This window comes from Amblyomma mixtum, chromosome 10 (assembly GCF_055824585.1).
Source record: "Amblyomma mixtum isolate Tamu chromosome 10, ASM5582458v1, whole genome shotgun sequence".
In the NCBI taxonomy this organism is placed as follows: domain Eukaryota; kingdom Metazoa; phylum Arthropoda; class Arachnida; order Ixodida; family Ixodidae; genus Amblyomma; species Amblyomma mixtum.
The window spans coordinates 22,095,824-22,123,280 of NC_143021.1; the positions used below are offsets into that span (position 1 = coordinate 22,095,824).

Below are 27,457 nucleotides of genomic sequence, written 5' to 3' on the forward strand. Positions count from 1 at the left end.
GTTCCCAAGCCGTTCCACCTGGTGAAGAAAGCTCGAAAGAGGAGAAAGCGCCAATGCCCTACCAATCAGCTCACTCTAAGCTGACCAAGAGGGCTATTGTGAACTTGTGCCTCACAAATGCCTTGAGGAAGTCCTGTGTTCACAAAATGGAAGCGAGATTTCTTCGCCAGTTTTTGCGCAAAAAAACGCCTCACCGGACAAGTTAGTGCGTCGCTCTCGCTGGGTATATGTACGGCAAGCCAAGTATGGCATTTGTCGGAGCAATTGTTGTTGGCTGCGGCTCTTCCGTCATGGTTTGCTGTGTATGTATCTTTGCCGTTCCCATGCCGTCACGTGTGCTTATAATCTCGTGTACATCGTGATTGATGATAACAGCGTTTGTATAATTTGTTCTGCAGTTGAAGCATTCTGTGAAGCCGACCAGTAAACGTTTTTTAAGCCGAAGAGAATGAGTTTTTAATGTATTAAATGTATATTTTTAATGTATTTCTAATGTGAATTAATGTATTTAATATATATTTTAGTATATTTTTAATTCATATAAATCTACTAAGCGGGCAAAAATGTATTTTTCAGGCATTTTAGAGAACGTTCAAAATATTATACGTAGTGCACTTAGAAAGCATTCGTATTGCAGTTTAAGCATAGGGACAAAAAAATGAAAAATAAATATGAAATTAATACAATATGTTTGAAATGCATTTTAAGCACATCCTCTTTTTCGCTAAGGGTCGCTTTTGTACGCTAAAGCCCATAAACCAAACCAATCTTTCTTTCCTTCTTTCTTTCTTTTATTGGGTCCGCGGACACGTTCCCAGAGAGGCTCGAGGCTAACTGAAAGCTACAGAGCACCTGACAAGGCCCTGGCCCGCTTCCACAATATACACAAAACACAAATAGCAAAACAAAGTTCGGTGAAACAGTCGCCTAAGATCAGGCAGTGGAAATCAGTACAATGAGAGACTAGCTACAGACAGAATAAGATCACATTACCGACATTTCCTCTTTCTATACAATAGGATAATAGGTACAAAATAAAAACTGAATGGTAAATTAGAAACACACTGTCTGCAACATAAAGCCAATCCATGTACCACACAGCAGTTTTGAATTATCTCTTTCTGTATTATCAGGCGCGACCATGATATTGTCACCATGATATTGGCAGGCGTTTAAGATGTTCGTCAAAGATTTCAGAGAATACGACCACGTCATCCTGGTAAACTAAACAAGTTTGCCATTTGAGGCCAGTGAGAACTGTGTCCATCATTCGCTGAAACGTCGCCGGCGCTAAACAGAGGCCGAAATTCAACACCCTAAATTCATATAGATCATCGGGAGTAATGAAGGCTGTTTTTTCCCTGTCCCGTTCATCAACCTCAATCTGCCAGCGCCCGCTTTTTAAATCAATTGAGGAAAAATATTTGGCGCGGCAAAGGCAGTCGAGCCAATCGTCTATGCGGGGCAGTGGGTATACGTCCTTTTTAGTTATGGTGTTTAACTTCCTGTAATCGACGCAAAAGCGCAGCGTTCCATCCTTCTTCTTAACTAACACCCCAGGCGACGACCACGGAGTCTGAATGGTTGAATAATACCGTCATTGAGCATCTCCTTCACTTGTCTTTGGATGGCCTCGCGTTCTTTAGGGCGAAATACGGTACGGCTGTTGGCGTATGGGGCGGGCTTCTGCACTCGTGATGATGCGGTGTTTTGTAATGGATGTCTGTTGAACTTTCGAAGAAAACGCAACGCAGGCTGTGTATTGGTGTAGTAAGGTACGGAGATCGCGGCGTTGAACCTGTGACAGCCCTGAGCTGACGTAAATGTGATCGAGAGATATGGTCGGAGATTCCACGGCTGCGAACGCAAAATATTCAGAAACGTCAGCTAATTGGTCGGCGAACGCGATCGCTGTGCCGCGGAAGAGGTGCCGAAGTTCGCGTGTGAAATTGGTAACCAGTAATTGGGTCCTACCATTACGTATGTGGACGAGGCCAGTAATTGGGCCCTACCAGTACGTATGTGGACGAGGCTTCGGGCCGTACAAATTCCGTGTGTCAGCAACATTGAAACATTGCCCTCGGCGACTGCTGTCCCGTCACGGAGCCCATCGCAGTGGACAGTGACAAAAACACTGGAGCGTGGCGGGATGAAAACACTCTCGGAGGAAACACGAAGGGCGGAGCGACATGGGCGAGCGTGAGAAGTGCCATCGGCGTTGTCTGTAGAAAGAAATTAGCTGTGGCTTAGCTTGGTTAAGCCCGTAAATTGCCAAAGAAATGGGCACGTCGCAATTGTTTCGTCAAGTTCCAAAGTTCATCACTGCTGAGACTGACACTGAGCGAATCAGTAACATCAGTCCCATCATCCACTGAAGAGCTCGCACGTTCTCGCCGAGCTACATACTGGGCACGTTGCTTAGCGAGTCTTCTTTCACGCTCTTCCTCTTGTCTCTGTAGCTCGCCGCTCTCTCTTACGAGCATTGCGACGAGCTTCCCTAGCGGTGGGCGGCATCGTCGCGAAGCAATGTTAAGCAGCTGGTGGTTGGCACAGCTACTGCTTACTAGCGACGTGAGTTGAGCCTAATCTCTTCGGCGTAACGCCACAATTGCGCTCCTAGCGGAGAGTGCAGCAGTTAGGCGCCGGTGAAGGCACCACCGCTTCCTCCGACGGCTCGAGATGGTCGCCCAGCTCTTCGGCGTGACGTCGCAACACCTGTTGCGCTCCTAGCGGAGAGCGCGGGAGTTAGGCGCCGGTGAAGGCACCGCCGCTTTAGAAGGGGTAGGTGACGCGACCGGGAGGCGAGCGCCGCGCATCCATTTCATGCCATCCGTAGGTGGCGCTGCTGTCCGTAGTGCGATGCCGCGAGCGCGCTGCGCGCAGGAAAGGCTGGGTGCGCGGGGTTCGCCGCGCGTGCAGAAAGCTGGATTTTAAGCATGAAATGCTTTTAGCTCTCGTTGTCGGCATTGTGGTGACGTCAAGCCGAGACCGAGAGCCATCATCCGGGCACTGAAATCCACACATCGGGGCACTGAATTCCACTCATCCGGGCACTGAATTCCACTCATCCGGGCTCTGAAACGAGAACATCCCGGCACCGTACGAGATTAACGAGATTCAACGAGACTCTCTAAGCCCTCCTACGGGACCGGCATACAAGCGCCGGTTGCTCTCCAAACGAGTCACAAAAAATAACTGCTGCCAGTGTCTTCACAATGTTTATCAAGATATCAGTCGAGCTGTGCATTTGATAATGCACGAAATTATAATTTCCGATTTCTAATAACGCGTGGAAAAAGCACATACATGCCACAATACACTTCGTTGTCATACGTGATCTCTTAGGGGCTTTGAGAGAAGGCCGCTTAGAGAAAGAGGGCGAGAAGGGCTTTCGGCAGAAAACTTTCGCTCCCTCCCCAAGGATGGCGCTGCGGTCCCACACTCACGCATGTAAAAGACCGGCCCCTTGGCCTTCAAGCCCTTTCCCCCTCTGGCAGGCAGATGTATACACGCTCGCGGAGTATTCGAACGCGCTGCATATACATTCTTGTCAGGCCTGCGTCTCGTCGTGTCCGCGTACGCTTCTGCATCGTCCTGGATTTCAACGCCGCCACCGTCACAGCTGCTCAACCCGAGCAATGGAGCCTCTGTTAGGCCCGTAAACATTTCATGCTTACTCTACTCTGGGTTACGGGAGAGGCGCAATTTTTTAAGCATGAAATGCTTTTAGCTCCCGTTGTCGGCAGTGTGGTGACGTCACGCCGAAACCGAGAGCCAACATCCGGGCACTGAATTCCACTCATCCGGGCACCGAATTCTACTCATCCGGGCAGTGAAACGAGAACATCCGGGCACTGCACGAGATTTAACGAGATTAAACGAGACTCTCTAAGCCCTACTACGAACCGGCATACAAGCGCCGGTTGCTCTCCAAACGAGTCACAAAAAATAACTGCTGCCAGTGTCTTCTCAATGTTCATCAAGATATCACTCGAGCTGTGCATTTGATAATGCACGGAATTATAATTTCCGATTTCTGATAACGCGTGCAAAAAGAACATACATGCTACGATACACTTCGTTCTCATACGTGATCTGTTAGGGGCTTTGGGAGAAGGCCGCTTAGAGAAAGAGGGGAGCTCCAGGGCAAGAAGGGCTTTCGGCGGAAAACTTTTGCTCCCTCCCCAAGGATGGCGCTGCGGTCCCACACTCACGCAATTAAAAGACCGGCCGCTTGGCCTTCGGACGCGCTGCACATACTTTCTTGTCAGTACTGCGTCTCATCGTGTCCGCGTACGCTTCTGCATCGTCCTGCATTCCAATACCACCACCGTCACTGTTGCTTGATTAAGCCGAGCAATGGAGCCTGATGAAAGCAGAGGTAGGAAACGTCTTACAGAAGGCCATCGCTTTGCGAGTGATACACCACACCAGAAGACTGCTCGCCCCTGCAGACAACGCCATGATTATGCGGCCGCTCCCGAAAGCGATAAGGCCGCCACGGTTCGCGGCTGCCTACCTAAGCCCGCTCGATTGCAGGCGATCGCTTCGACGCAACAAGAAGAGTGTGGTGTGTTGAAAACTAGACCCATTTCAAGATTTTACTAGTACCATCTACAACCAATCTGCTATGCCCGTAAACATTTCATGCTTACTCTTCTCTCGGTTACGGGAGAGGCAGAGATTTTTTTTTAAAAGCGAAAGCTTTTTTTTGCGTTCACGCTGGATGCACCCGCGCAGATTAGTCTGAAACTGAGGTGAAGACTTTACAGCCTACAGTGATCATCAGTCTGCGTACGCTTTTAGCTCGTGAAAGCGCTCACTATAGAGAGTAATCTTGCGAATCTCACACGATCTTGCAACTCTCAACGAAATGAGCGCCACAGAAGTAAGCAGTCATGTACCTGCGCAAGCAAACCAGCGTGAGAATATGACTTTTATTACACACTACGTTCAGGAACTTATCACGGAGGCATACTGCACAAATGTGAAACTATAAAAGTGACTCGATCGTTAAAAAATAGAAAGCTTAGAGGGTAAGGAACATCATGTATCACATAGACTTACTGCACGTAACAGAAAAAATAAAGTGACTGGTTGAAAAATAGCTTAGACCATCGTCACGAACATCATGTATCACAGAAACATACTGCACATGTACATTATGACTGAAACTATAAGAGTCGCTAATTAAAAAGTGGAAAGCTTAGAAGGCATACTTGAGAGCACTAGTCGAAGTTTTCACATCTTCATTTGCTCCCGCGTTTCGTCCCGTTTGGCGTTCAGAGATTTCACGTAGAAACGAAGCCTTGTGAGCACATAGAACTTGATGATTCTGTTTTTGAGTGCTATTTTGTGTTCTGGGCAGCCTACAAGATTCAACTTTGTAAGCTGGAGAAAAGATACCAAGTCCATTAGGCTGTCGCTTCTTACTTGCTTCACACTTAAGCAGTGGGTGAATGTGTTTTCTAGTGACGTCACTAGTGCATTCAGCTTGTCAGATGGATATAAAAGTCCTCTGTCAACAGCTGCCGTGAGGGTTGCTGCACCTGGCTGACTACCACTCTTATTTTGCAGAAGCTCCTGGCAGCACTCAGCACACTTTGTGGTCGCAATGCTTTTCCGCGCGACATAACCGGCCACGTAAAATATCAGCCTGGAATCACTTGCTTGTACACACATCGCCAGGTGATCAAGGTCACAAGCACTGAGGACTTCATATTTATTTATTCAAATACCCTAAGGGCCCACTGGGGGCATTACATAGGGGGGGACAAATCAGAGCACAATTTTCAAAGGCAAAAAAGCACTTTAGGTGGTTAATACATCATGTTGAGAAAGAACATAACAACGTAAAAACTGTTACAAAAAATGCACAAATAACAAAGAAAGAGAACATACTAGTTTGCTAGTAAGTGATATAAAAGCAAATCTGGTTACTGAACGCGCTGGGATTTCAGATATGTTAGCAATTCCGACTGAAATAAAGAAAACTGGGTTATGGTAACGATACTGGAGGGACACTCATTCCATTCTTTTATTGACAAGGTTAAAGGCGAATTCTTGTACTTCTCCGTACGAGCGAAGATGAGGTTAACTTTGTAGATATGATCGGTGCGACGTGAAGTATGAGGTGGCGGTAAGATGTGCGACCGAGCAAATGATGTACTGCTGTGAAAGAGAGTGTGAAAAAAACATAATCTGGCAAATTTTTTGCGCATTGCGAGGGGCGGCATGTTCAGCTTCAAGATGAAACGCTTTGAAATCTCGAGTACGATGATAAGATGAATCACGCGGCTTTATTCTGAACGGCTTCAAGTATATTGGAGAGGGTAGTTTTGTAGGGATGCCAAATGATTGACGCATATTCCAGTGAAGGGCGAACAAGAGAATTGAATGCTTGAAGCCTGGTGTCCCTGTCGGCTAGATATAAGCGCCGCTTTAGAAAGCCAAGTTTTCTTTGTGCTTTAGATGTAATATTTTCGATGTGGTCTGTCCATGTTAAGCTAGAATTTAGCAGAATGCCGAGATATTTAACCGATGAAACCGAGTCTACTATGCTGTCATTTATTAGGTAAGTGTTTGGTTGCGATTTTTAAACAGAAGTGAATTTCAAATGTTTAGTCTTTTCTCTATTTATTTGCATCTGCCATTTGCCGCACCACTCTGTTAGTTTGTTAAGGTCAGATTGTAAAGCTATGACGTCGTTAGGGCTAGATATATCTCTGTAAATTACACAGTCGTCGGCAAAAAGGCGAACTGTCGAATTGATATTTAGTGCTATATCATTAATATATATTAAAAATAAAAGCGGTCCTATTACTGAGCCTTGAGGGACGCCAGACTTGACAAGGGCTAGGCTGGAAATATTGTTACGGCGATAAGTCTATATTGGCGGCTGCTCTGAGATGGCCAGCACTCAGCTCAGAACCGAGGGCCCAGCTACCAACTGTCAACGTCGTCGTCGTTCAGCGCACCGCCACTTCTTCGTTCATGATTCGTCCACTTGTAACAATATCCCCCTCGACTGAAGGCAACGTCCCGGTGCGTGTTAGGCGTGCGATGACGATGGTGGTTGATAGGGCTTGAGGCGAGCTACATGAACGACTTCGGACTTCAGTGGAGCGGACGTCGACTTTGGGTGCAGCGGCGTGATTTCATACGTTACGTCGGTCACTGCCCGTAATACACGATAAGGACCTGTGTAGCGCGGCAGAAGTTTTTCACATAACCCCACACGACGGGATGGGAGCCACAGCAAGACGAGAGATCCGGCAGGAGATCCGGAGAGCTTGTGACGAGCAACCTTGCGGGTGGCGTCTGCTCGGGCTATAGCGTCACGCGCATATGTAGTGACAGGGCCAGCTGTGGGCAGCAGAGTGTCGAAGGGCAGTAAGGGGTCTTGTCCAAAGAGAAGATCGAAGGGCGAGTAACGAGCGGTATCATGGCGCGAAGAGTTGTAGGCGAAGGTGACAAAAGGCAAGCTTATGTCCCAGTCCCGGTGGTCGTCGGATACGTACAGGGTCCGTCAAAAGTTCCAAGGCCACAGGGTTTGCTTTTGAGCAGCATAGTCGGGCTGTTGAGATACCCTCGAAGCTCAAAATATCTGTAGAGCTTAGAAGAAGGCTCGTTCTACCATCTGAGAACCTCGATAGCTCTATCGGAATCTTAAGTGCCAGGATATACCGATGAAAAGCGGACCATGTGGCCTGGGAACTTTTGACGGACCCTGTACATACATGGCGAGCATGTCTGTCAGCGTGCGATTGAGACGCTCCGTAAGGCCGTTCGTTTGAGGATGATAAGCAGTGGTGAACTTGTGACGAACGGAGCACGAACGAGGGATTTCGTCAACAACTCAGGAAAGGAAGCAGCGGCCACGGTCGGTAAGGAGTTGACGGAGAGCGCCATGGTGTAATATGACGTCGTGCAGAAGGAAGTCAGCGACGTCAGTGGCGCAGCTGGTTGGAATGGCGCGAGTGATCACGTACCGCGTGGCATAATCGGTGGCGACGGCAATCCACTTGTTCCCCGAGGAGGACTCCGGGAAGGGCCCAAGTAAATCTAGCCCAACACGAGAAAACGGGTCGGTCGGGATGGGAATCGGCTGCAGGTGTCCAGACGGCAGGACAGCGGGCTTCTTTCGGCGCTGACAGACGTCGCAAGCGGCCACGTAGCGTTGAACAGAGCGGTACAGACCAGGCCAGAAGAAACGCCGGCGCACGCGGTCGTACGTACGGGAGACACCAATATGACCAGCCGTAGGTGCGTCATGCAGTTGTTCGAGGATAGTGGACCGTAGGTGGCGGGGAACAACGAGCAAGTGCTCAGCGCCATCAGGTCGCATGTTGCGGCGGTACAGCGTGCTCCCATCCAGCAAAAACCGGGCCAGAGAAGTGTCGCGCTGGTCGGTGCTGACGCGGTCAATGAGAGAGGTGAGGGTGGGATCCAAGCGCTGTTCGTCGGCAATGTGGGAGAGGTCGGAGATGGAGAGACACAGGCATCCGACTCAGTCTGTAGAAGGAGGATCGACGGGATAGCGTGACAGGCAGTCTGCATCTTGATAGAGGTGACCGGACTTGTGAACCACGGAAAAGGTGTATTCTTGCAATCGCAATGCCCACCGGCCAAGACGGCCAGTAGGGTCCTTGAGAGTGGAGAGCCAACACAGGGCGTGGTGGTCGGTTATAACAGTGAATGGGCGGCCGAACAAGTATGTGCGGAATTTTCCAATGGCCCAAACAAGAGTCAGGCACTCGCGTTCTGTGATGGAGTAATTCTTCTCGGCGGAAGAAAGAAGACGGCTGGCGTACGCAATCACGCAGTGCTGGCCGCGTTGTCGCTGAGCAAGGATGGCGCCAATTCCGGGACCACTGGTATCGGTGCGAAGTTCAGTCGGGGCAGACGGGTTGAAATGGGCCAATACAGGAGGGTTGGTGAGGACGGCGATAAGGCTGGAGGATGCAGTAGCCTGCTCTGGTCCCCAGGAAAAAGGAACGCCTATCTGCAACAGATTGGTGAGAGGGCGAGCGACGGCTGCGAAGTTCGGGACGAACCGGCGAAAGTAGGAACAGAGACCGATGAAGCTGCGGACATCGCTGGGCGAGCGGGGACAGGGAAAAGCACTGACGGCAAGAACTTTATCAGGGTCAGGTTGTATGCCACTCGCATTCACCAAATGGTCGAGGACTTTGAGTTCGCGGCGGCCGAAAGTACATTTTTTTTAGTTTAGTTGAAGACCTGCGCGGCGGAAAAGTGCCAAGATGGACGAAAGGCGAAGCAGGTGGGTTTCAAAAGAGGGCGAGATAACAATTACATCATCTAAGTAACAAAGACAGGTCGTCCACTTGAAGCCCCGGAGTAACGAGTCCATCATCCGTTTAAATGTGGCAGGGGCGTTACAAAGGCCGAAGGGCATGACCTTAAATTGGTAAAGGTCATCAGGGGTGACGAAAGCTGTTTTCTCGCGGTCTCTTGCGTCAACAGAGATTTGCCAATAGTTTTTTTACTCTGAGCTACGACAGGAACCCTACATCTGCGCACCACCACCACGCATCTCCCTCCGCACCGGCCATCAGCAGCAAGTGTCACGACCTCGCGCCCGCACCACTACATTTTCTTCATCATTCTTCCCCCGGACCGCGAACGACTGGAACGGCCTTCCCCGAGAACTTGCTGCTATCACATGCCAATCATTGTTCATCGAAGAAATCACGCGTGTACTTGCTCAGTGATAACCTTATATTTGTATAACTTTCAACTTATCTGTTAGTCATTCTGATTTTCATTTCTGTGTAACCCCCCTTATGTAACACCCTCTAACGAGGGTCTTTAAGGTATTAAAGTGAAGTGAAGTGAAGTGAAGAAGTAGCGGGCGCCATGTAAACAGTCCAGGGCATCATCTATGCGCGGAAGGGGATAGACGTCTTTCTTCGTGACCTTGTCGAGATGACGATAGTCGACGCAAAACCGCCAAGTTTGGTCTTTCTTTTTCAAGAGCACGACAGGAGATGCCCAAGGGCTGTTTGAAGGCTCGATGATATCGTTGGCCAACATCTTGTCCACCTCCCGCTGGATGACCTGGCCCTCTGGTAGCTGTCGTGTTCGTCGACCTTTGCGGCTCAAGGCCGCTCCAGCAGCCCTTGCCTCCTCCGCGCATACCCGCCGCCCGCTTCCAAGAAACAAGCGCGGGCCGGACATTCCCCACAAAAGCAGGCAGGCGTCTGTCTCCCCCGACGACGTCTGATACCCACGGCCCCGTCGACTGGCGCATTCCCCATTTCCTTGCCGTGACCGTCTGCATTCCCACAGCGGCGAAAGTGCTTTCTTGTACACTCGCCCTCCCTCTCTCTCTCTCTCTCTCCCTCTACGGTAATACACCCCCAGTCTCCACCCAGCAACTGTGAAGAGAGGTTCCTCGCATGCGGGGCTCCCACGCCCCGAACCAACACCGCCATTAACACTGGCGACGAGAAGTGGGATGTAGTGCGTACGCAGTTCGAGGTGTCGCCGATGGCTACTGGAGGACTGCACGGTGTCATCGAGCCTTTTCGTGGATCGTGGATTCAGCGCCTCACATTCTACCTCGTGGCAAACGATGTCTCCAACGAAGCAAAGAAGCACGCGCTCCTCCTGACGCTATGCGGACCGACACCTTCGAGACTGCTCGCGTGCTGGTCACAACGAAGACTCCCGGAGAAGTCAGCTATGGATACCTATAGTCACACTTCTCCTGAAGCACTTCGATCCTAGACCACCCGGAGAAGTCAGCTATGGAGACCTAGTCACACTTCTCCAGAGGCACGTCGATGGCAGACCATCCGAGCTGTACAGCCGTAACGTTTTCCAGCGACGTGACCAACTGCCGTAACAGTCGATCAGCAGCTACGTCGCAGCCCTCGGAAGTTTGACAGCCGACTGCAACCCTGGAGTGCTGACGACAACGCCTGCAACATCGACGACGCCGACAGAAAGCAAGTCTATCAGCAGCTACGTCGCAGCCCTCAGAAGTTTGACAGCGGACTGCAACTCTGGAGTGCTGACGACAACGTCTGCAACATCGAAGCAGCCGACAGAAAGCCACTCGATCAGCAGCTACGTCGCAGCCTCAGAAATTTGACAGCCGACTGCAACTCTGGAGTGCTGACGACAACGTCTGCAACATCAACGCCACCAGAAGCGTGCTTTGGACCTGGCCCTGCCATCAAAAAGTGCGTCAAGGCAGCAGCGAGGACTCAAGGGAGTGACGAGCTCCGCAGAAATCCACGAGACTTATCCACACAGAAACGGAACGGTTCGTAGGCACCTTGGTCACATTAAACCAGGTGCAACAGCCTACCCGACGGAAGATCCGCCGCCAGACCATCGGACGAACGGACCAGCAGCAAGCGAACAATACACTGCCGGCTCCGTACGTGATCACACTGCCAGCGGAGACTTCGCCTGTCCGCGATCTGTCTACAGCGCCCCCCTCCGAACATGGAGAACCGGCGGCCAGTCTGGACGACAGTGCGACAGAACCTGGCGGAGACCAACCCAACGGGTCCACGCAACAGCAAGCGCTATGACCCCACAGTGAACGGCGCCCGCCCGACCGATACGGTGACCCCAACTAAGGAGGAAGGGATGTCGTGTTCGTCGACCTTTGCGACTCAAGGCCGCTCCAGCAGCCCTTGCCTCCTCCGCGCATACCCGCCGCCCACTTCCAAGAAACAAGCGCGGGCCGGCCATTCCCCACAAAAGCAGGCAGGCGTCTGTCTCCCCCGACGACGTCTGATCCCCACGGCCCCGTCGACTGGCGCATTCCCCATTTCCTTGCCGTGACCGTCTGCATTCCCACAGCGGCGAAAGTGCTTTCTTGTACACTGGCCCTCCCTCTCTCTCTCTCTCCCTCTACGGTAATAAACCCCCGTCTCCACCCAGCAACTGTGTTGAGAGGTTCCTCGCATGCGGGGCTCCCACGCCCCGCACCAACACAACTATTAACAGTAGCGACACACGATAAGGCCTCCGGTGTATAGGTCTTGCATCGCCGGTGTCAATGCGGTGAGTCTACCGATTTTTGACCCAGAGGAGCAGAAGCGAAGTCAAAAATGTCGGAGTAGGACACCAAAAGGTTGTGAAGATCCTCTGCATGCTCGGGGCTCAGGTCAGAAGCAATCATCGCAGAAATGGATTGCGGAACGTTGGCCGAGATGTAGGCCGCTTGAGAGACAATAGAAGGCGGTCCAGGTGAGACAGCAGTGACGGTACAGTCGGTGAGAGAAGACAAAGTAGCAAGCGATATGCCTGCAGGAAGAACTTGTGGTGACAAGCTGAAGTTGAGGACAGGAAGGTAGGTGCTATTCTTGGTGACGCTCACGATGAGGTGCGGAAGAACAACATTGCGGGAGAGAACGACATCGGCGAGTGGGCAGGCAAGATAATCCCCACCAGGAACCGCAGGAAATGGGGACATAGGCAGATAAACGGCAGAGTCGGGGGGCAGGCGAGCGTACTCGGTGGAGCGAAGGCGGGGCGTGGAGCTTGAGGGTGTGTCGGCTGATCTGAGAGGCAGGTCCAGTCGTAGAAGGCCGCTGGAGCAGTCGATAAGGGCAGAGTGAGCGGTTAGAAAGTCTAGACCAAGGATCACATTGTGAAGGCAGTGTTCGAGGACGGTGAACAAAACTGGGATGTGATGATCGGCAAGAGTGACGCGGGCAGTGCACAGGCCAGTGAAGGCAGCAGTGCTGCCATCGGCAACGCGAACGGTGGGCGAAGCGGCAGGAGTCTGAACTTTTTTGAGGCGACGGCAAAAGGATGAGCTAAGAACCGAGACTTGGGCACCAGTGTCAATGAGGGCAGAAGCAGGAACACCGTCCACAAGAACGTCGAGCAGATTACAGGGCGAAGGTTGGGTCAGTAGAGGTTTTTCAGGTCGGGGCACCAATGCAGCATCACCTCCGGGAGCTGCACTGACTAGTTTCCCGCGAAGCGGCCTCCAGAGGACGGTGAGTAACTGCGGTGCGGAAGAGGTGAGCGGGAACGGTGGGCTGTCGGGGAGGGAGAGCGGCAGGTTCTACGAGGAGGCGGTGTGGACTCGGCGCTAGGTGGGTCATTCCGAGGCGTGAAGCGACGGGGTCCATAGTCATAACGGCGGTCGACGTAGGGCAAAGGTCGGGGAGGTGCGGACCAACGGCTGCGGCAGTGGCGAGAGATGTGGCCTACGCGCGAGCACGTAAAGCAGATCGGCCGGTCGTCAGGGGTGCGCCACTCATCCGGATTGCGATACCTTGTGTAACTTGGGACGAAGGTGTTGCGGGCCGTAGCAGTAGCGACCACGGGAGAGATGGGGCTCGCACTCCGAGGTTCGACGGCACGATGGCTGGAGGGCATGCCCAAGTTGGCGACCTCCTGGCGGACGACAGCTTGAATAAGGGATATTGTGGCCAGGGTGTTGTCCGACAAGGGCGCGTTGGTCGTAACAGGAGCCAGGGCCTCCAGTTCACGACGCACGATGCGAGTCACGTTGTCGGGGTTTGAAGGCTGCCTCAGTGTCGGCAGATCCTCGCACGTGGAACTGGCAGCTGTGTTAGGCAGGCGGTCAAAGCGGTGTGCAATGCGCCGGTGCTTGGCCTGCTCGAAGCGTCGACACACCTGCAGAACGGAGTCAATCGTAGAGCAGTCCCAACATAGAAGAAGGTGGAAGGCATCGTCGGCAATGCCTTTAAGAATGTGGCCTACCTTATCGTTTTCGGTCATGTTGGGATCGACCTTTCGGCACAGTCCCAAGACGTCTTGAATGTATGTAATATATGATTCAGTGGCCGTTTGGGCGGGAGCTGCAAGCTCTTTTTTGGCAGCAAGCTGACGGCCAACTGGTTTCCCAAACAGGTCGCGGAGCTTCTGCTTGCAGGCATCCCACGTGGCAATCTCTTCTTCGTGGGTTTCGAACCAGACGCGTGCGGTGCCGGCGAGATAAAATATTACATTGGCCAGCATCAGCGTGGCGTCCCACCTGTTGTGCTGGCTAACACGCTCATAAAGCGAGAGCCAGTCCTCGACGTCCACGCCATCTGTGCCGCAGAATGTGCCCGGGTCGCGAGGGTGGGCTACGACGACAGTTGGCGTGGCAGGCGCAAACGGAGGGGCCGGGTCGGTAGTCATCTCGCCGGTTCGGCCCGTCGTCTCGTCGGCTCGTCGGGTCGTCGGCATGTCGGCTCGAACGCGCGACCTCCACCAAAAGATGATACGGTGATGTTACGGCGGTAAGTCTATATTGGCGGCTGCTCTGAGATGGCCAGCACTCAGCTCAGAACCGAGGGCCCAGCTACCAACTGTCAACGTCGTCGTCGTTCAGTGCACCGCCACTTCTTCGTTCATGATTGGTCCACTTGTAACAATATTATCATTTAATTTAACCGCTTGAGAACGGTTTGTTAGAAATTGTTCAAGCTATCGAGTTGTATTGCCGTCGAGTTCGATGCTGCGTATTTTCAGTGTTAGTCGTTTATGAGGTACAGGGTCGAAGGCTTTTGAAAAATCAATAAAAATACCATCAACATAATGAGAAAGGTGCAATGAATTATGAAGGTCCGTTACCAACTCGAAAAGCTGTGTTTGGCATGAAAGCTTTGGGCGAAAACCATGCTGGTTATTTGCAAGCAAATTATTTCGATTGAGATGGGCCATAATGCCAGTGTATAGAATATGTTCGAGAGGTTTGCAACTAACAGATGTTAGCGAGATAGGTTGGTAGCTACTAAAGACAGTGTTATCACCAGATTTAAGTATTGGCAGAACATGACCTGTTTTCCAGTCTTCTGGCATACATCCAGAATCGAGTGATTGTTGGAATATTAGTGAAGGTATCTGTGCTGAAAAATGACTCCTTAGTTTTAAAAGTTTAGCACTGATGCCATCGGGCCCTGGACTGGTCTTGAACGGCAAACGGTCAATGGCGCATTTTACGCCGTGTGCAGTAGAAGGAAAGCGAATAGAAGGAAAGCGAAACGAGATACTCTGCGGCGGCGGCGTTACGGAATTTATAGGATGTTCAGCTGTGAACACCCCAGCGAAGTATGCATTAAATTGCTCGGCACACTCGACTGGTGATAGCACGGTGCCATCTGTACCTAACATGGATTGTACCGACTGATTTTGTTTGGGATTTACTACATTCCAGAACTTTTTCGGGTCTGTTTTTAAGAGATTCGGTAGAGTGCAATTGAAATATCTGTGTTTTGCGTCAATAACTGTTCTTTCGGTTTGTTTCGAGATTTCCTTGTAATTTTGCCAGTCTTCGGGAACATTTGACCGACTCGCTTTCCTATACGCTCTTTTCTTCCTGTTTATGGATTTCTTGACACCGTGAGTGAACCATGGGTCGCTTATACGTGATGTTAAAGTGTATTTTGGCACACATGAGTCTTCAATATATTTCAGATGATCGCGAAATAAGCACCAGTTCTCGTTAGTCGTACGGCTCTCGAAGCTTGGTTGGAACTGAGCTAAAAAACCTTCTAGCATGCGATTCATTTTTTCAGTATCTGCGCGCGCATAGTTCAATATTTGCTTTGTTATTTTTCTTCTGCAAGCGCGAGGTAGGGTGAAAGAACAATGCACAGCCTTGTGATCACTGATTTCTTCCAGGACTTGAGTATGTGCAAGATCCGGATTATTTGTCAGGATGAGGTCTAATGTGTGATTACGGCGAGTGGGTTCGTGCACTACCTGGGTGAGATGATGATAGTGAAGACACTGAAGAAAACGTAGATGCTCAGCACGGTTACTGTGGGTGTTAATTGAAGCAGTGTTCCAATCAATGGCTGGATAGTTAAAATCCCCACAGATAATTAAAAAACACCGAGGGAACCTTTTCATGACTTGATCAGTTGCATAATTGAAGAGGTCAGTGAAATTGGAACGGCTATCTGGAGGCCGGTAGCATGCACCAAAGACTCAATGAACGTGGCAAAAATGAACTGAAACCCAGATTATTTCGAGAGGCGATTCAATAGCTAATAGTGATGGCTGGAATTGCTGAGTTACCGCGATGAGAACTCCTCCTTCTCTAGACCCTATTCTATCTCGACGGAAGAGTACGAAAGTCGGGGAGAACATAAGCTCACTATTGGAAATGTCGTCAGAAAGCCAGGTTTCGGTGCCAACAAGGATATCGGTGGAACACGTGTGCATTATTGTTTTTAAGACGTCAAGTTTATGAAATAAGCTGCGGAAGTTCGCCAAGAGCAAGCAAATTGGAGCGGGCGAGGCAGTTTTCTTTCGTTGTTTTTCATGCCGTCATTCCACGGTCTGCTCTGGTGGTGCAGCAATTCGGAAAACGCGATCAGAGGCCGAATCGTAGCGATAAACCCCGCTCTTCATATGCAACTTGTTGTATCGCACCGTATAGCGCTCTTTTTCCTTACGGTGCTCGTTGGCGAAATCACGCAGCTTTTTTCTTTCGTGTAGCACTTTAGGAGAGAAATCCTCGTCCAACCAGACTTTAGGTGACTCGAGGTCCTTTAACTTGGATGCATTGCTGAGAATTTCCGTTTTGGATTTGAAGTTAAGAAATTTGACGATAATCGCACGATGGCTATCAGGTCGGCGTTGGCCTAAGCGATGGGCTCTTTCAATATCGCCAGCGTGAATACCAAGATGAGTGTCTAAAAATTCCCTAACAATGCGCTCGGATTCAGCATATCCCTCGTTGTCAGTTTCAGGGAGGCCTTTGATAATCAGATTATTTCTTCGCATTCGGTTGCTCATGTCTTCTACCACATCTATTAGCTCACTGTTTGTTTTTCGGATGTTCACCTTACATTCCTGTACGGTGTCGGTAACGGCGTCAAAGCCGTTCTTGAGCCCCAATACACTGGTTAGGCTTTCTTCAATAGAGGACATGCGGGCATTGATGTCGTTGATTTTTCGACTGATTTCGGTTAAAGTCTCTGTGGTTTCAGCATGGCACTCTTTTAGTAGCGTCAATACGTCATCCACCTTAGGACCGGGATTTGCTTCCACGTCGCCAGCACGGAGTAAGAGCATGGAAAGGCACACAGACAGCAAAAGTGAGGAGGGTCTGGGGCAGAGCTCGCGTAAAAACCCGGCTGCTACACTGAAACGGTCCCTATGGGAGCAGTCATGTAATCGACAAGCAAAGAAGGAACCGATGCGCGCACGGTACGTGCACACGTCGATACCCATTTGAGCAGAGGTGAAGGCACAACAATTGGTACTAGCGGCCACAGGGTTCAAAAACGTTGAATGAGCAAAGAATGCCTACCTATAACAGCAGAAGGGTACAGATTATGCCGATGCCAATCGTGGCCGCGAGTCCCAGGGAAGTGATGCCAGGCCGTCCTTTTTAGGTTTGAAGGTTTATTTCCGCAACTAGGTGTTGCGAGGACAGCCAGGCAAAAATCTGTATAGACAGCTTGAGAGGTCCTGGCTTCCTCTTACAGTGCAGCATTGACGGCGGCGGAATAGGACATAAACAAATTGTAAGAAAAAACTCGTACGTTCTGTACATAGAAAGACACATGTACGTTCAGTAAGCAGTACATTCTGCTTGTAAAAGAAAAAAGAACTATATTAGGTCGAAGGGACTATAAAGGCAAACACAGGGAGGAGAAAATAAAGGACAGCAGAACTGACAGGTGCACTCAAAATGGTAATAGCAAGAAAAGAAAGAACTACACGAATATTTGGGGCAATTCTTTCAGAGAAATATTAGAGACATCAAGATTCTTGTGGCAGTACAACCGGTTCAGAAGTGTCGGTAAGGTATGCTGAAACATTTGTTTGCCATAGTTTGTGCGGCATTTCTTAACATTCCAAGGCTCTGCTGCGCGGGTATCATACACAGTTCTGCTTTGCTCTAACCTAGCAAGTGTAAGTAAGAAGTCATCATTTTTCATTGTGGCGAGTTTATATTTATAGCACAGCCTATAGTTATACATGGATTTCATTGGAATAACGTTTTGCCGGTGGAAAAGGCTCGCAGTGTGAAAGAAATACGGCACTTTACATGCAATGCGTATAATACGTTTTTGTAAGACAGTGAGTTTGTTAATATTTTCAGCTGTTGTTGTTGCCCACACCATACATCATAGCTGGCTATGGAAGTGTTGTGTCCCCTTATTGCTTTTGTGTGTGTGCGCCCCCGCACTCCTCCTAACGACCACTCGCATCCTCCTCCTAACGACCACTTGCCCCTCGTCGCACGCTGTCGCCAGATGCCCCCCCATGGTGCGCCCCCGCATCCTCCTCCTGTTTTGGGAAGCCACTCCCTCCCGTGGACGCTTCTCCGCTCCCTCCTTTCTTCGGGCGGCCAGTTCGGCTCCTGCTCGGTCGACGCTGGTCGCACCCTCATCGGCTTTAAATAAACGAAGTCTTAAAGTACCGTGTGCGTCTTTCGCTGCATTCAACACAGCGACCGGACACGACAGTGGCGACGAGAAAGTGGATTCGACCCGCGCTACGCAACGCTATTGACAAGCCATGGCTACGCGAGGGTTTCCCAATCAGATACCAGAATTCAACGGCTCATCGTGGTCATCGTGGGTTGGACGCCTTCAGTTCTACTTTGAAGCTAACAACATCACAGACCCAGCCTTGAAGAGGGCCAACCTGCTGACGCTGTGCGGGGAGCAGACCTACGATACTGTCTGCGCCCTTATTCAGCCAAGCACACCAGCGGCAGTGTCTTACGACGACATCGTAAAAGCGCTGCAAAAGCACTACGACCCAAGGCCATCCGAGGTCTACAGCCGGGCTCGCTTCCAACGACGAGATCAACTGGGAGGAGAAACTGTGAGCGCCTACGTAGCCGCGCTCAAGAAGCTCGCTGCCGACTGCAATTTTGGAACGCTGTCGACAACAGCTACCGGGCAGGAGGGAGACGCAGCTTCTTCTGCTAACACCACCATGCTTCCCTTGGACGTGATGTTACGCGACAGATTTGTGTGCGGACTGAGTGACGAGTCACTGAAGCAGCGCCTGTTCGCTGAGAAGGACCTCACATTCAGCAAAGCTTACGACATCGCCGTTCGAGCGGAGAGCGCCGGTCACCAGCAGAGAGGGATTCGCCGGAACACCGAGCCGGTACACCAGACAAGCAACCAGGTGCGCAAGCCTTCTGTTGTTGTAAAATCGGTCAAAAAGGCACAACGCTGCTGGCGGTGTGACGACCAACACAACCCCCAGGGATGTCGATTCCAGTCAGCCACGTGTAATTTTTGCCACAAGCGAGGGCATATCGAAAGAGCATGCATTACGAAACGGAGACTTGCCAAGATAAAGTCACCTTCCCAGCCTAATCACAGCGTCAACGCCTCAGAGAATACGCCGCTATCTGATCTCCATGGAACAACATCAGCAACACCATCTGTGTTGTACGACCTGAACACCATGAATCTCGGCACGCGACCGAAGATTTTTACAGAAGTAAGCGTACATCACCAGCTGATTAAGTTCGAGGTGGACTCCGGCGCAGCCTGTACTCTGATCAGTGAGGACACGTTCCGAACTTCATGGCCATCTGACGCACCCGCCCTGCAACAAGACGACACGCACCTGCGAACGTGGTCAGGACAGAATCTGCCACTATTGGGCTCTGCCAACGTGCAGGTTAACTACAACGGCCAGACCCATACGCTACCTCTGCTTGTTGTGAAGGGCACAGGATCAAGCCTTCTAGGGAGAAACTGGTTTTCTCCACTAGGCGTGATGATATGCGGCATACACCAGACGCCGAGCCAGAACATGGTTGAGCAACTGCAAGAGAAATACGAGAGTATTCTCGGAAGAGATTCCAGGAAACGAAGGGCCCCCGGTCACACTGGAGTTGTTGGACAACGCGCAACCCAAATTTCTGAAGGCCAGGCCGGTGCCGTTTGCTCTCCGAGATTCAGTTGAAAAAGAGTTGGACAAACTGGAGCAGCAAGGTGTCATCGAGCCGACGCAGCATTCAGAATGGGCCACACCACTTGTCGTAGTTCGCAAGAAGAACGGAACCATACGCCTCTGCGGAGACTACCGGAGCACCGTCAATCTTGCGACTAAAGCGTCCTCTTACCCGCTACCGACACCTGAAGAAGTATTCAGTGTACTGCGTGGCGCAAGAGTCTTCAGCACATTGGACCTCACCCAGGCGTATCAGCAGCTGAAGGTGAGCGAGTCAACTGCTGAATTATTGGCAATTAACACACTGAAAGGCTTGTACAAAGTCAAGCGACTGCCTTTTGGCGTAGCTGCAGCCCCGGCAATATTTCAAAAATTCATGGAGACAGTTCTTCAGGGCCTCCCAGGAGTTTGTGTCTACCTTGATGATGTCATCATCAGTGGCACTTCCACTGAAGAGCATGCAGTGCGCCTAGAGCTCGTTCTCGAAAGGCTAGCAAACGCTAATTTGTGCATAAGCAAATCGAAGTGCTGTTTTGCGGTGCCAGAGGTGCAATTTCTGGGACACAGAATTGATGCGGAAGGCATTCACCCTACCGAGGACAAAGTGCGAGCGATCACAGAAGCACGAGCTCCAACAAACAAGCAGGAGCTACAGGCTTTTCTCGGACTCTTGACGTTCTACGACCGGTTCTTGGAACAAAGAGCTACCGTGGCCAACGACTTATACCAACTTCTTCGGAAAGATGTGACATGGACATGGTCGCCACGCCATCAGCAGTCATTCGATGCCCTGAAAGACCTGATTCGAAGATGTACAGTCCTCCGCCACTACGACGAAAGGAAGCCTCTGCTTTAGGCTTGCGACGCATCACCGTACGGAGTCGGCGCGGTTCTATCGCAAACTGACGAGCAAGGAAGGGAAGCTCCCATCGCCTTCGCCTCACGTACGTTGTCGCAAGCAGAACGCAACTACGCGCAACTTGACAAAGAAGGGCTAGCCATCGTCTACGCGGCGACACATTTTCACCAGTACATTGCCGGCCGGAAGGTGACCTTTATAACCGATCACCGACCGCTATTGGGCATTCTGGGACCACAAAGGCCTATGCCACCAACTTTGTCTCCGCGAATGACACGTTGGTGCATCAAACTCTCAGCGTACGACTACGCTCTGGTCTACCGCAATGGGAGTAAACATCAAAACGCCGATGCGCTAAGCCGTCTGCCACTAGACGCAACTGTTGACGAACCATTTCCACCAGGAGACGTTCTGATGTTCGAAGCACTGCCAGAACCTCCGCTTACAGCAGGCACAGTTGCAGCATCTACGCAGAAGTGCGCAGCTCTCCGGCTAGTTTACACAGCTGTTCAACAAGGCAACGTGCATAAACTCAAAGGGGACAACTTCGACGCTTACCGCAGGCGAGCTACAGAGTTGAGCACCCATCGCGGCTGCATCATATTTGGGTCCCGAATTGTGATGCCGAGAGAACTACGCGCACAAGCTATGTCTCTCATCCACGCCGGACATCGGGGCATCGTTGCAATGAAAAAGTGTGCCAGAAGCTACATGTGGTGGCCTGGCATTGACAACGACATCGAAACAGTGGTGCGAGAATGCAAGCCTTGCCAGAGCAGCCGGAGCGCCCCGCCGAAAGCTCCTGTCCCAGAATGGGAAAAGCCAGACACACCATGGCACACACTGCACATTGATTTTGCAGGACCAATTGAGGGCTGCACTTTCCTTGTGGTCGTAGATGCCTACACAAAGTGGCTTGAGATAAGGCAAATGGGACAGACGACTTCGGCAGCAGTCATTGACAACCTCCGATCACTATTTGCAACGTTCGGCCTGCCGCGCAAGGTAGTGTCGGACAACGGAACACCGTTTGTGTCTGCGGAGATCCTCAAGTTTTATCGCGACAACGGGATCTCATCAGTTACATCGGCCCCCTACCACCCAGCGACAAACGGACAAGCCGAGCGCTACGTAGCCGAGCTAAAACGCGCCCTTGAAAGAGATCAGACAGGCTCGCTGCAGCGCCGCCTTGCGCGCTTTCTCTTCAAGCAGCACACGACGGTTCAGAGCACAACAGGCGAGACCCCCTCGAAAATGATGTTCGAGCGTGAAATGCGAACCCAGCTCACAGCCATCCTCCCCGAGCCAAAGGCAGAGACGTTCCGGGAAGAAAAAGCAATTCCGCGCTGCGGCACGCTTAATGAGGGGCAGCGCGTCCTCGCCCGACAGTTTCTGAAAAAGCCACGCTGGGAGGAAGCTACAATTGCCAGACGCATAGGCCTGCGCTCTTGTCTCGTCAACATACATGGCACAGTAGCACGCCGACATCTCAACCAGCTGCGTAGATTTACGACGCCGTCTGAGAGCTGTCCGCCAGCGGAGAGAACACGTGCACCATCTTCCCACATAGCCTGGCACCTCTTCCCGGAAGAAGAGACTTCGCCCAGGACAGACCTAGGAGACACAGCGAACAACAGCCAGCCTACAAGTGTTTCTCCCCCGAGCGCACAAAGCCAGCGCGCCTCCACGCGTGAGCGCCGACCCCCTGCACGATACCAGGCAACTTTCTAAGGGGGAAGGAAGTGTTGTGTCCCCTTATTGCTTTTGTGTGTGTGCGCCCCCGCACTCCTCCTAACGACCACTCGCATCCTCCTCCTAACGACCACTTGCCCCTCGTCGCACGCTGTCGCCAGATGCCCCCCCCATGGTGCGCCCCCGCATCCTCCTCCTGTTTTGGGAAGCCACTCCCTCCCGTGGACGCTTGTCCGCTCCCTCCTTTCTTCGGGCGGCCAGTTCGGCTCCTGCCTCGGTCGACGCTGGTCGCACCCTCATCGGCTTTAAATAAACGAAGTCTTAAAGTACCGTGTGCGTCTTTCGCTGCATTCAACACAGCGACCGGACGCGACAGGAAGAGAACAAGGAGTGATAAAGTAACATGTTGACTGACGTAGGAAAATTAAAGCAAGGGCGGCGCATGATACCAACTGTTCTGGAAAGTTTCTGAACGAGGTAATTAATATGGTCATTCCACGACATATATGCTGCAAAGTAAACGCCCAGAGTTTTCACAGACTGCACAAATTCTATTCTGGTATTGTTTAGTTCAATTAGAGGAAGGTCAAAGCGTTTGTGACGTGTGTGGAACATGACGGCTGCAGTTTTACTAACGTTAATTCTTAAGTGATTATCAGCAGTCCAAGTATTTATTTCTTTTAAGGTTTTATTAGCTCGATTTGCGAGATCAGCCGTTGAAGTACCCGAAAAAAACAGACTAGTGTCATCTGCATAAATTATGTACTTAGCAGTGCTATCGATGCGAACAATATCATTAATATAAAGAACAAAAAGAAACGGACCCAAAATGCTCCCTTGCGGAACGCCAGAAGCTACCGCTTTCAACTGGGAGCATTCATCGGCAATACTAACAAACTGAGATCTATGTCGCAAGTATGAGGAAATCAGCATATAGGCTATGCCTCTAATACCGTAGTGGTCTAATTTTTTAAGCAGCACAGAGTGATTAACAAGGTCAAACGCCTTTGAAAAATGTAAAAATAAACCAAGTACCATGTTTTTGGCTTCAAAATGTTTTAGTATGAATTCTTTCTAAGCAAGGAGAGCTAACTCAGTCGATCTATTTTTACGAAACCCATATTGAGCGGTAGTGATAATGTTACATCTTTCAGTGAAGGAGGATAGCCGTTTAAGAATAACTTTTTCGAGGCCTTTGGAAAACACAGGTAAGATTGATATCGGGCGATAGTTTCCCATTTCATTTTTGTTTCCTTTTTTATACACTACTGCGACTTTTGCCCTTTGCATAAGACGCGGAAAAACACCGGAAACTAAGGATAGGTTGAACGTATGGGCGAGGGAAGGTGCAAGAATGTCGATAGTAAATTTTATGGGCTGTATCTGAAAACCTGACGCATCTGTAGCTTTACTATTATTAAGCGCTAAAAATTCTGTTTTTACTTCATTTATTGTAACCGGTGTTAGAAATATTGTGACCCGGTTCAGTAGGGTGCTGTGTCCTGCAAGCAGCCTTTTCTTTTCTTCCATAGATGCAAAATAAGCGCCACATGCTCCTGTTCCATGTAGCTCCATCGCATGTTATGAAGTCAACATGCAGCCCTGCATTCTCACACATTATCACGGCTTCCGTGACAATCTTGGCTAGGATATCCGCCTTTACATTGCTGTGCGAGGCAAATACACCAGCAACTTGCTCTTCTGAACTTCATATCTGGTGCCACTTCCCTGTGAATGGTTAGAACAAAAGAACGAGGCCATGATCACAGGTTTGCGAGCGTTGGCTTTCTGCAGTGAATTTCCCCACATCAACAAATCCTTCAATTTTTCCGCTCGACGAAAAGTGAAGGTTCTCGGCAAGTTTCATCTCGTCAACGAGGAGTCCTTCGTGGCACTGGAAGCGATCCATGGTTTTGGTATTCTGAGCCACAGCAGCAAAAACTTTGCAATTAAGGCCGAACCCACTCTTGTAATTCTTTACATATCGACGCAGAGATGTACGTGATGGCAATATCATAATTTTAATTTTCCTGATATGCTGATAAAGCCGAGGACTTTTCATGCACATAATCAAGCATTCTAGAGCCCATTCGCTTTCGTACTTCATTCCATGTGTGCTTTTACGTCTTGAAGCAGCAAAACATGCCCTCACTTGCTCTTGCTGCTTTACCGGTAGGACTTTGATCGCGCTTTGAAGGACTGACGCTTCAATTTTAGAATTTTCTTTTTTCGAATTCTCAAACTTAGACCTCACCTGAAGCATGGCTAGCCTGCTTCGCTTCAGCTGTTCTGTCCGTAGCTTGAGTCTGTATGAGAGTGTTCCAGCCCGGGGCTTTGCTGTCTATCTTTTGTATGATGCCTGATTAATTAGAAGTTTCCTTAGATACCTGCACTGTGGGCACGCTGCTCCGGGCGCCTGGGCTATTCCGGGACAGGAAGCACTGAAACTTTTCATCCCACAGGTCTTCTCTCAGTTTAAACTCATAGTTTTTCAGCGCAACGGCACACGGCCAAAGAACAGAAACAGGAAGAGAAGAAAGACGAATACACCGCTGTGTTCGTCTTTCTTCTCTTCCTGTTTCTTTTCTTTGACCGTGTGCCGCTGCGGTGAAAAACTATGACTTTAAATCAAGTATACCAATTAGCCCAAGAACTAACTCTTCTCTCGGTGCTTGCAGTTTGGCTTCGAACTCTCCGTTTTTTCCAAAGCCTTTGCATGGAATAAGGGAGTCTACCTCTAGAAGAAGATCTTCAATCATTTTAGCATCGGTAACCTCGACGCTTCTGACTTGGGTTGCTTGTACGAACACCGTCGCTTGAATCGCGCTGCTGTCCGACATCACGAGGACTACCTTTTCAAAGTAGAGATTGTGGTCTTCTAACGCACACACAGTGAAAGCCCTGACGTTATCAGAACCAGCGATCTTGTGTCTGGACCAATACACGCTTGGTAGCTCGCATCTTTGAACGCAATATTCAGATGCAAGAGCCTGCTGATCTGAAACACTCCCTTCATCATTTGCGGTTTGTACGCCTTGGGAAGAGGCACCCATTTCGCAACGTTGGAGCTTCGAGGGGAGGCCGCATGCCGACGTTTTCGATTGCCTCTTCTGAGGGGCTTTCTTGGAAAGGTACGACGGAGCATTTGTGTAAATCGTTGGAACGGCGTCGCTTGTAAGCACGGGTCAATCACGGGGAATCTTGACTGTTTCTCCGTTGATCACGTGCGTGAAGTGCCGGACAATATACTGTTCATCAAAGTGAAGTTCACAGAGGGCTGAGTTCTCGTCGAGAACTTTGTCAGCCCGGGGCACGGCTCGTCGCCATGCTTCAAAGCGTTCAGGGTCTTTTGGCACAGAAAACAAAGTGACGCGCTCACTCGACTTCCTTGACGATACGTAGCCAGACGTACAGTTAGGCGCAAAGCAGTGCGTTTGTCTCGCTTTCTTTGCACGATGATCCATTTGCTGATCCAGGACACGGACCTGAAGCATGCATGCCAACAAGTACCCCTTCACAAAAGAAACAGCGAAAAACACGTGGGAGCACCGTCGAGACGAGCAGACGACAACCGCACGTGCGCACGCATAAGCAGGGAGCGGGGAGCGCGGGAGGCATCTAAGTGCTGACCGTAGCGCCGCTGCGGCCACCGCGGTGGCGGCATGAATTGACGGCGCGCCCTTGCGCCGCGCCGGCGTTGACGCCACCTGCCCCTTCTAGCCACCATAGCCGCTTCCTCCGACGGCGCGAGATGGTGGCCCAGCACTTCGGCGTGACGTCACAACATCTGTTGCGCTCCTAGCGGAGAGCGCGGGAGTTAGGCGCCGGTGAAGGCACCGCTATGGTGCCTTCCAGCCACCATAGCACCGCCGCTTCCTCTGACGGCGCGTGATGGTAGCCCAGCTCTTCGGCGTGACGTCACAACATCTGTTGCGCTCCTAGCGGAGAGCGCGGGAGTTAGGCGCCGGTGAAGGCACCGCCGCTTCCTCCGACGGCGCGAGATGGTCGCCCAGCTCTTCGGCGTTACGTCACGCATGACGTCACACTGGTTTCTTCTAAAGGTCATTCATGGCACCGCCGCGTCATGGCAAAGGCTTGAAAGTGCAAGTAGTATTGCTTTCGCAATAAAAGTAACTGTGCGCTGGCGGAGATCGATGATGGCCCCATTCTCACGGAGGAAGCCAATACCCAGGATCAGGTCACGAGTACAATCACGGAGAACCACGCAGGTGACAACGAACGTGGAGTTCCGGATCCTGACCCGAGCTGTACACTGGCCAAGCGGAGTGACGATGTGGTCGCCAGCCGTGCGGATCTGCCTGCCAGACCATGGTGTCGTAACTTTTTATGCGTAGCATATTGCAATCACTCAGTTCAGCCCTTGGGCGTGGCCGGGCCATCCATCCATCCATCCGGCGAGGGCTCGGCGACCGCCCTTGCGCTGGTCGTGAGAAGTGATGGCTTGCCGATGGTGGTGACGGTCAGCGGTGTGACGGCGATCTTGACTGCCGTCGCTTGGAGGGTGGCAGATGCTGCACCGAAAAGTACTCTTCAATATTGGGGGGTCGTGGACCATATGGAGGTCTGGGCGCGTCGGCGGGGAAGCCCTGCAGGTCGAGCTCACGTACGTGGATATATCGTCGTTGGATAAGGCACCCAAGCATGCGTCTGTCGAGTTCAACCTCAGCTCGACTGCTGCTGACGATGCCTCGATGACAAGCTGCTGCCTACCACCTGCGCATCTGCCTCCCAGTTTGGCTTCGACCACACTGCTGATCTGGCAACAAGGACGCACTAGCAGCACTATCTCTGAGGGGCGGATATTTATTCGCCAGTTGCAAGCCGGCCAGCTGGGGCGCGACATCGCATCGGCCATGCGCTTACCACTGTTTTTCGCCTAGGTTAGTTACCGGTCTCCCGCTGCATGCTATTGTAGTTCCAATCGGTGTATTATTGGGGTGTCGTGCCCCGACAACTTGCTGTGTGTTATGAAAAAGTGTGTTGTTAAGATGAAGT

At 51.0% G+C, this 27,457-nt stretch overlaps 2 protein-coding genes and 2 pseudogenes across 2 annotated transcripts in view; all 4 read right to left on the reverse strand.

Moving 5' to 3' along the window:
- LOC149325328 (chymotrypsinogen A-like) overlaps positions 1 to 27,457 on the reverse strand; it is a 421,762-nt gene that overhangs the window by 47,885 nt on the left and 346,420 nt on the right. The window lies entirely within an intron of this gene.
- LOC149325329 (uncharacterized) lies at positions 4,897 to 5,721 on the reverse strand (annotated as a pseudogene).
- Positions 12,958 to 14,145, reverse strand: LOC149325330 (uncharacterized). The gene has a single exon (XM_089564062.1). It carries the CDS (start codon positions 14,143 to 14,145, stop codon positions 12,958 to 12,960), a length of 1,188 nt encoding a protein of 395 aa, XP_089420188.1.
- On the reverse strand, positions 23,886 to 25,935 carry LOC149325331 (uncharacterized; annotated as a pseudogene).

Excerpts from the sequence above, each read along its gene's own strand:
- LOC149325330 (XM_089564062.1), bottom strand. The coding sequence starts at position 14,145 with ATGACTACCGACCCGGCCCCTCCGTTTGCGCCTGCCACGCCAACTGTC.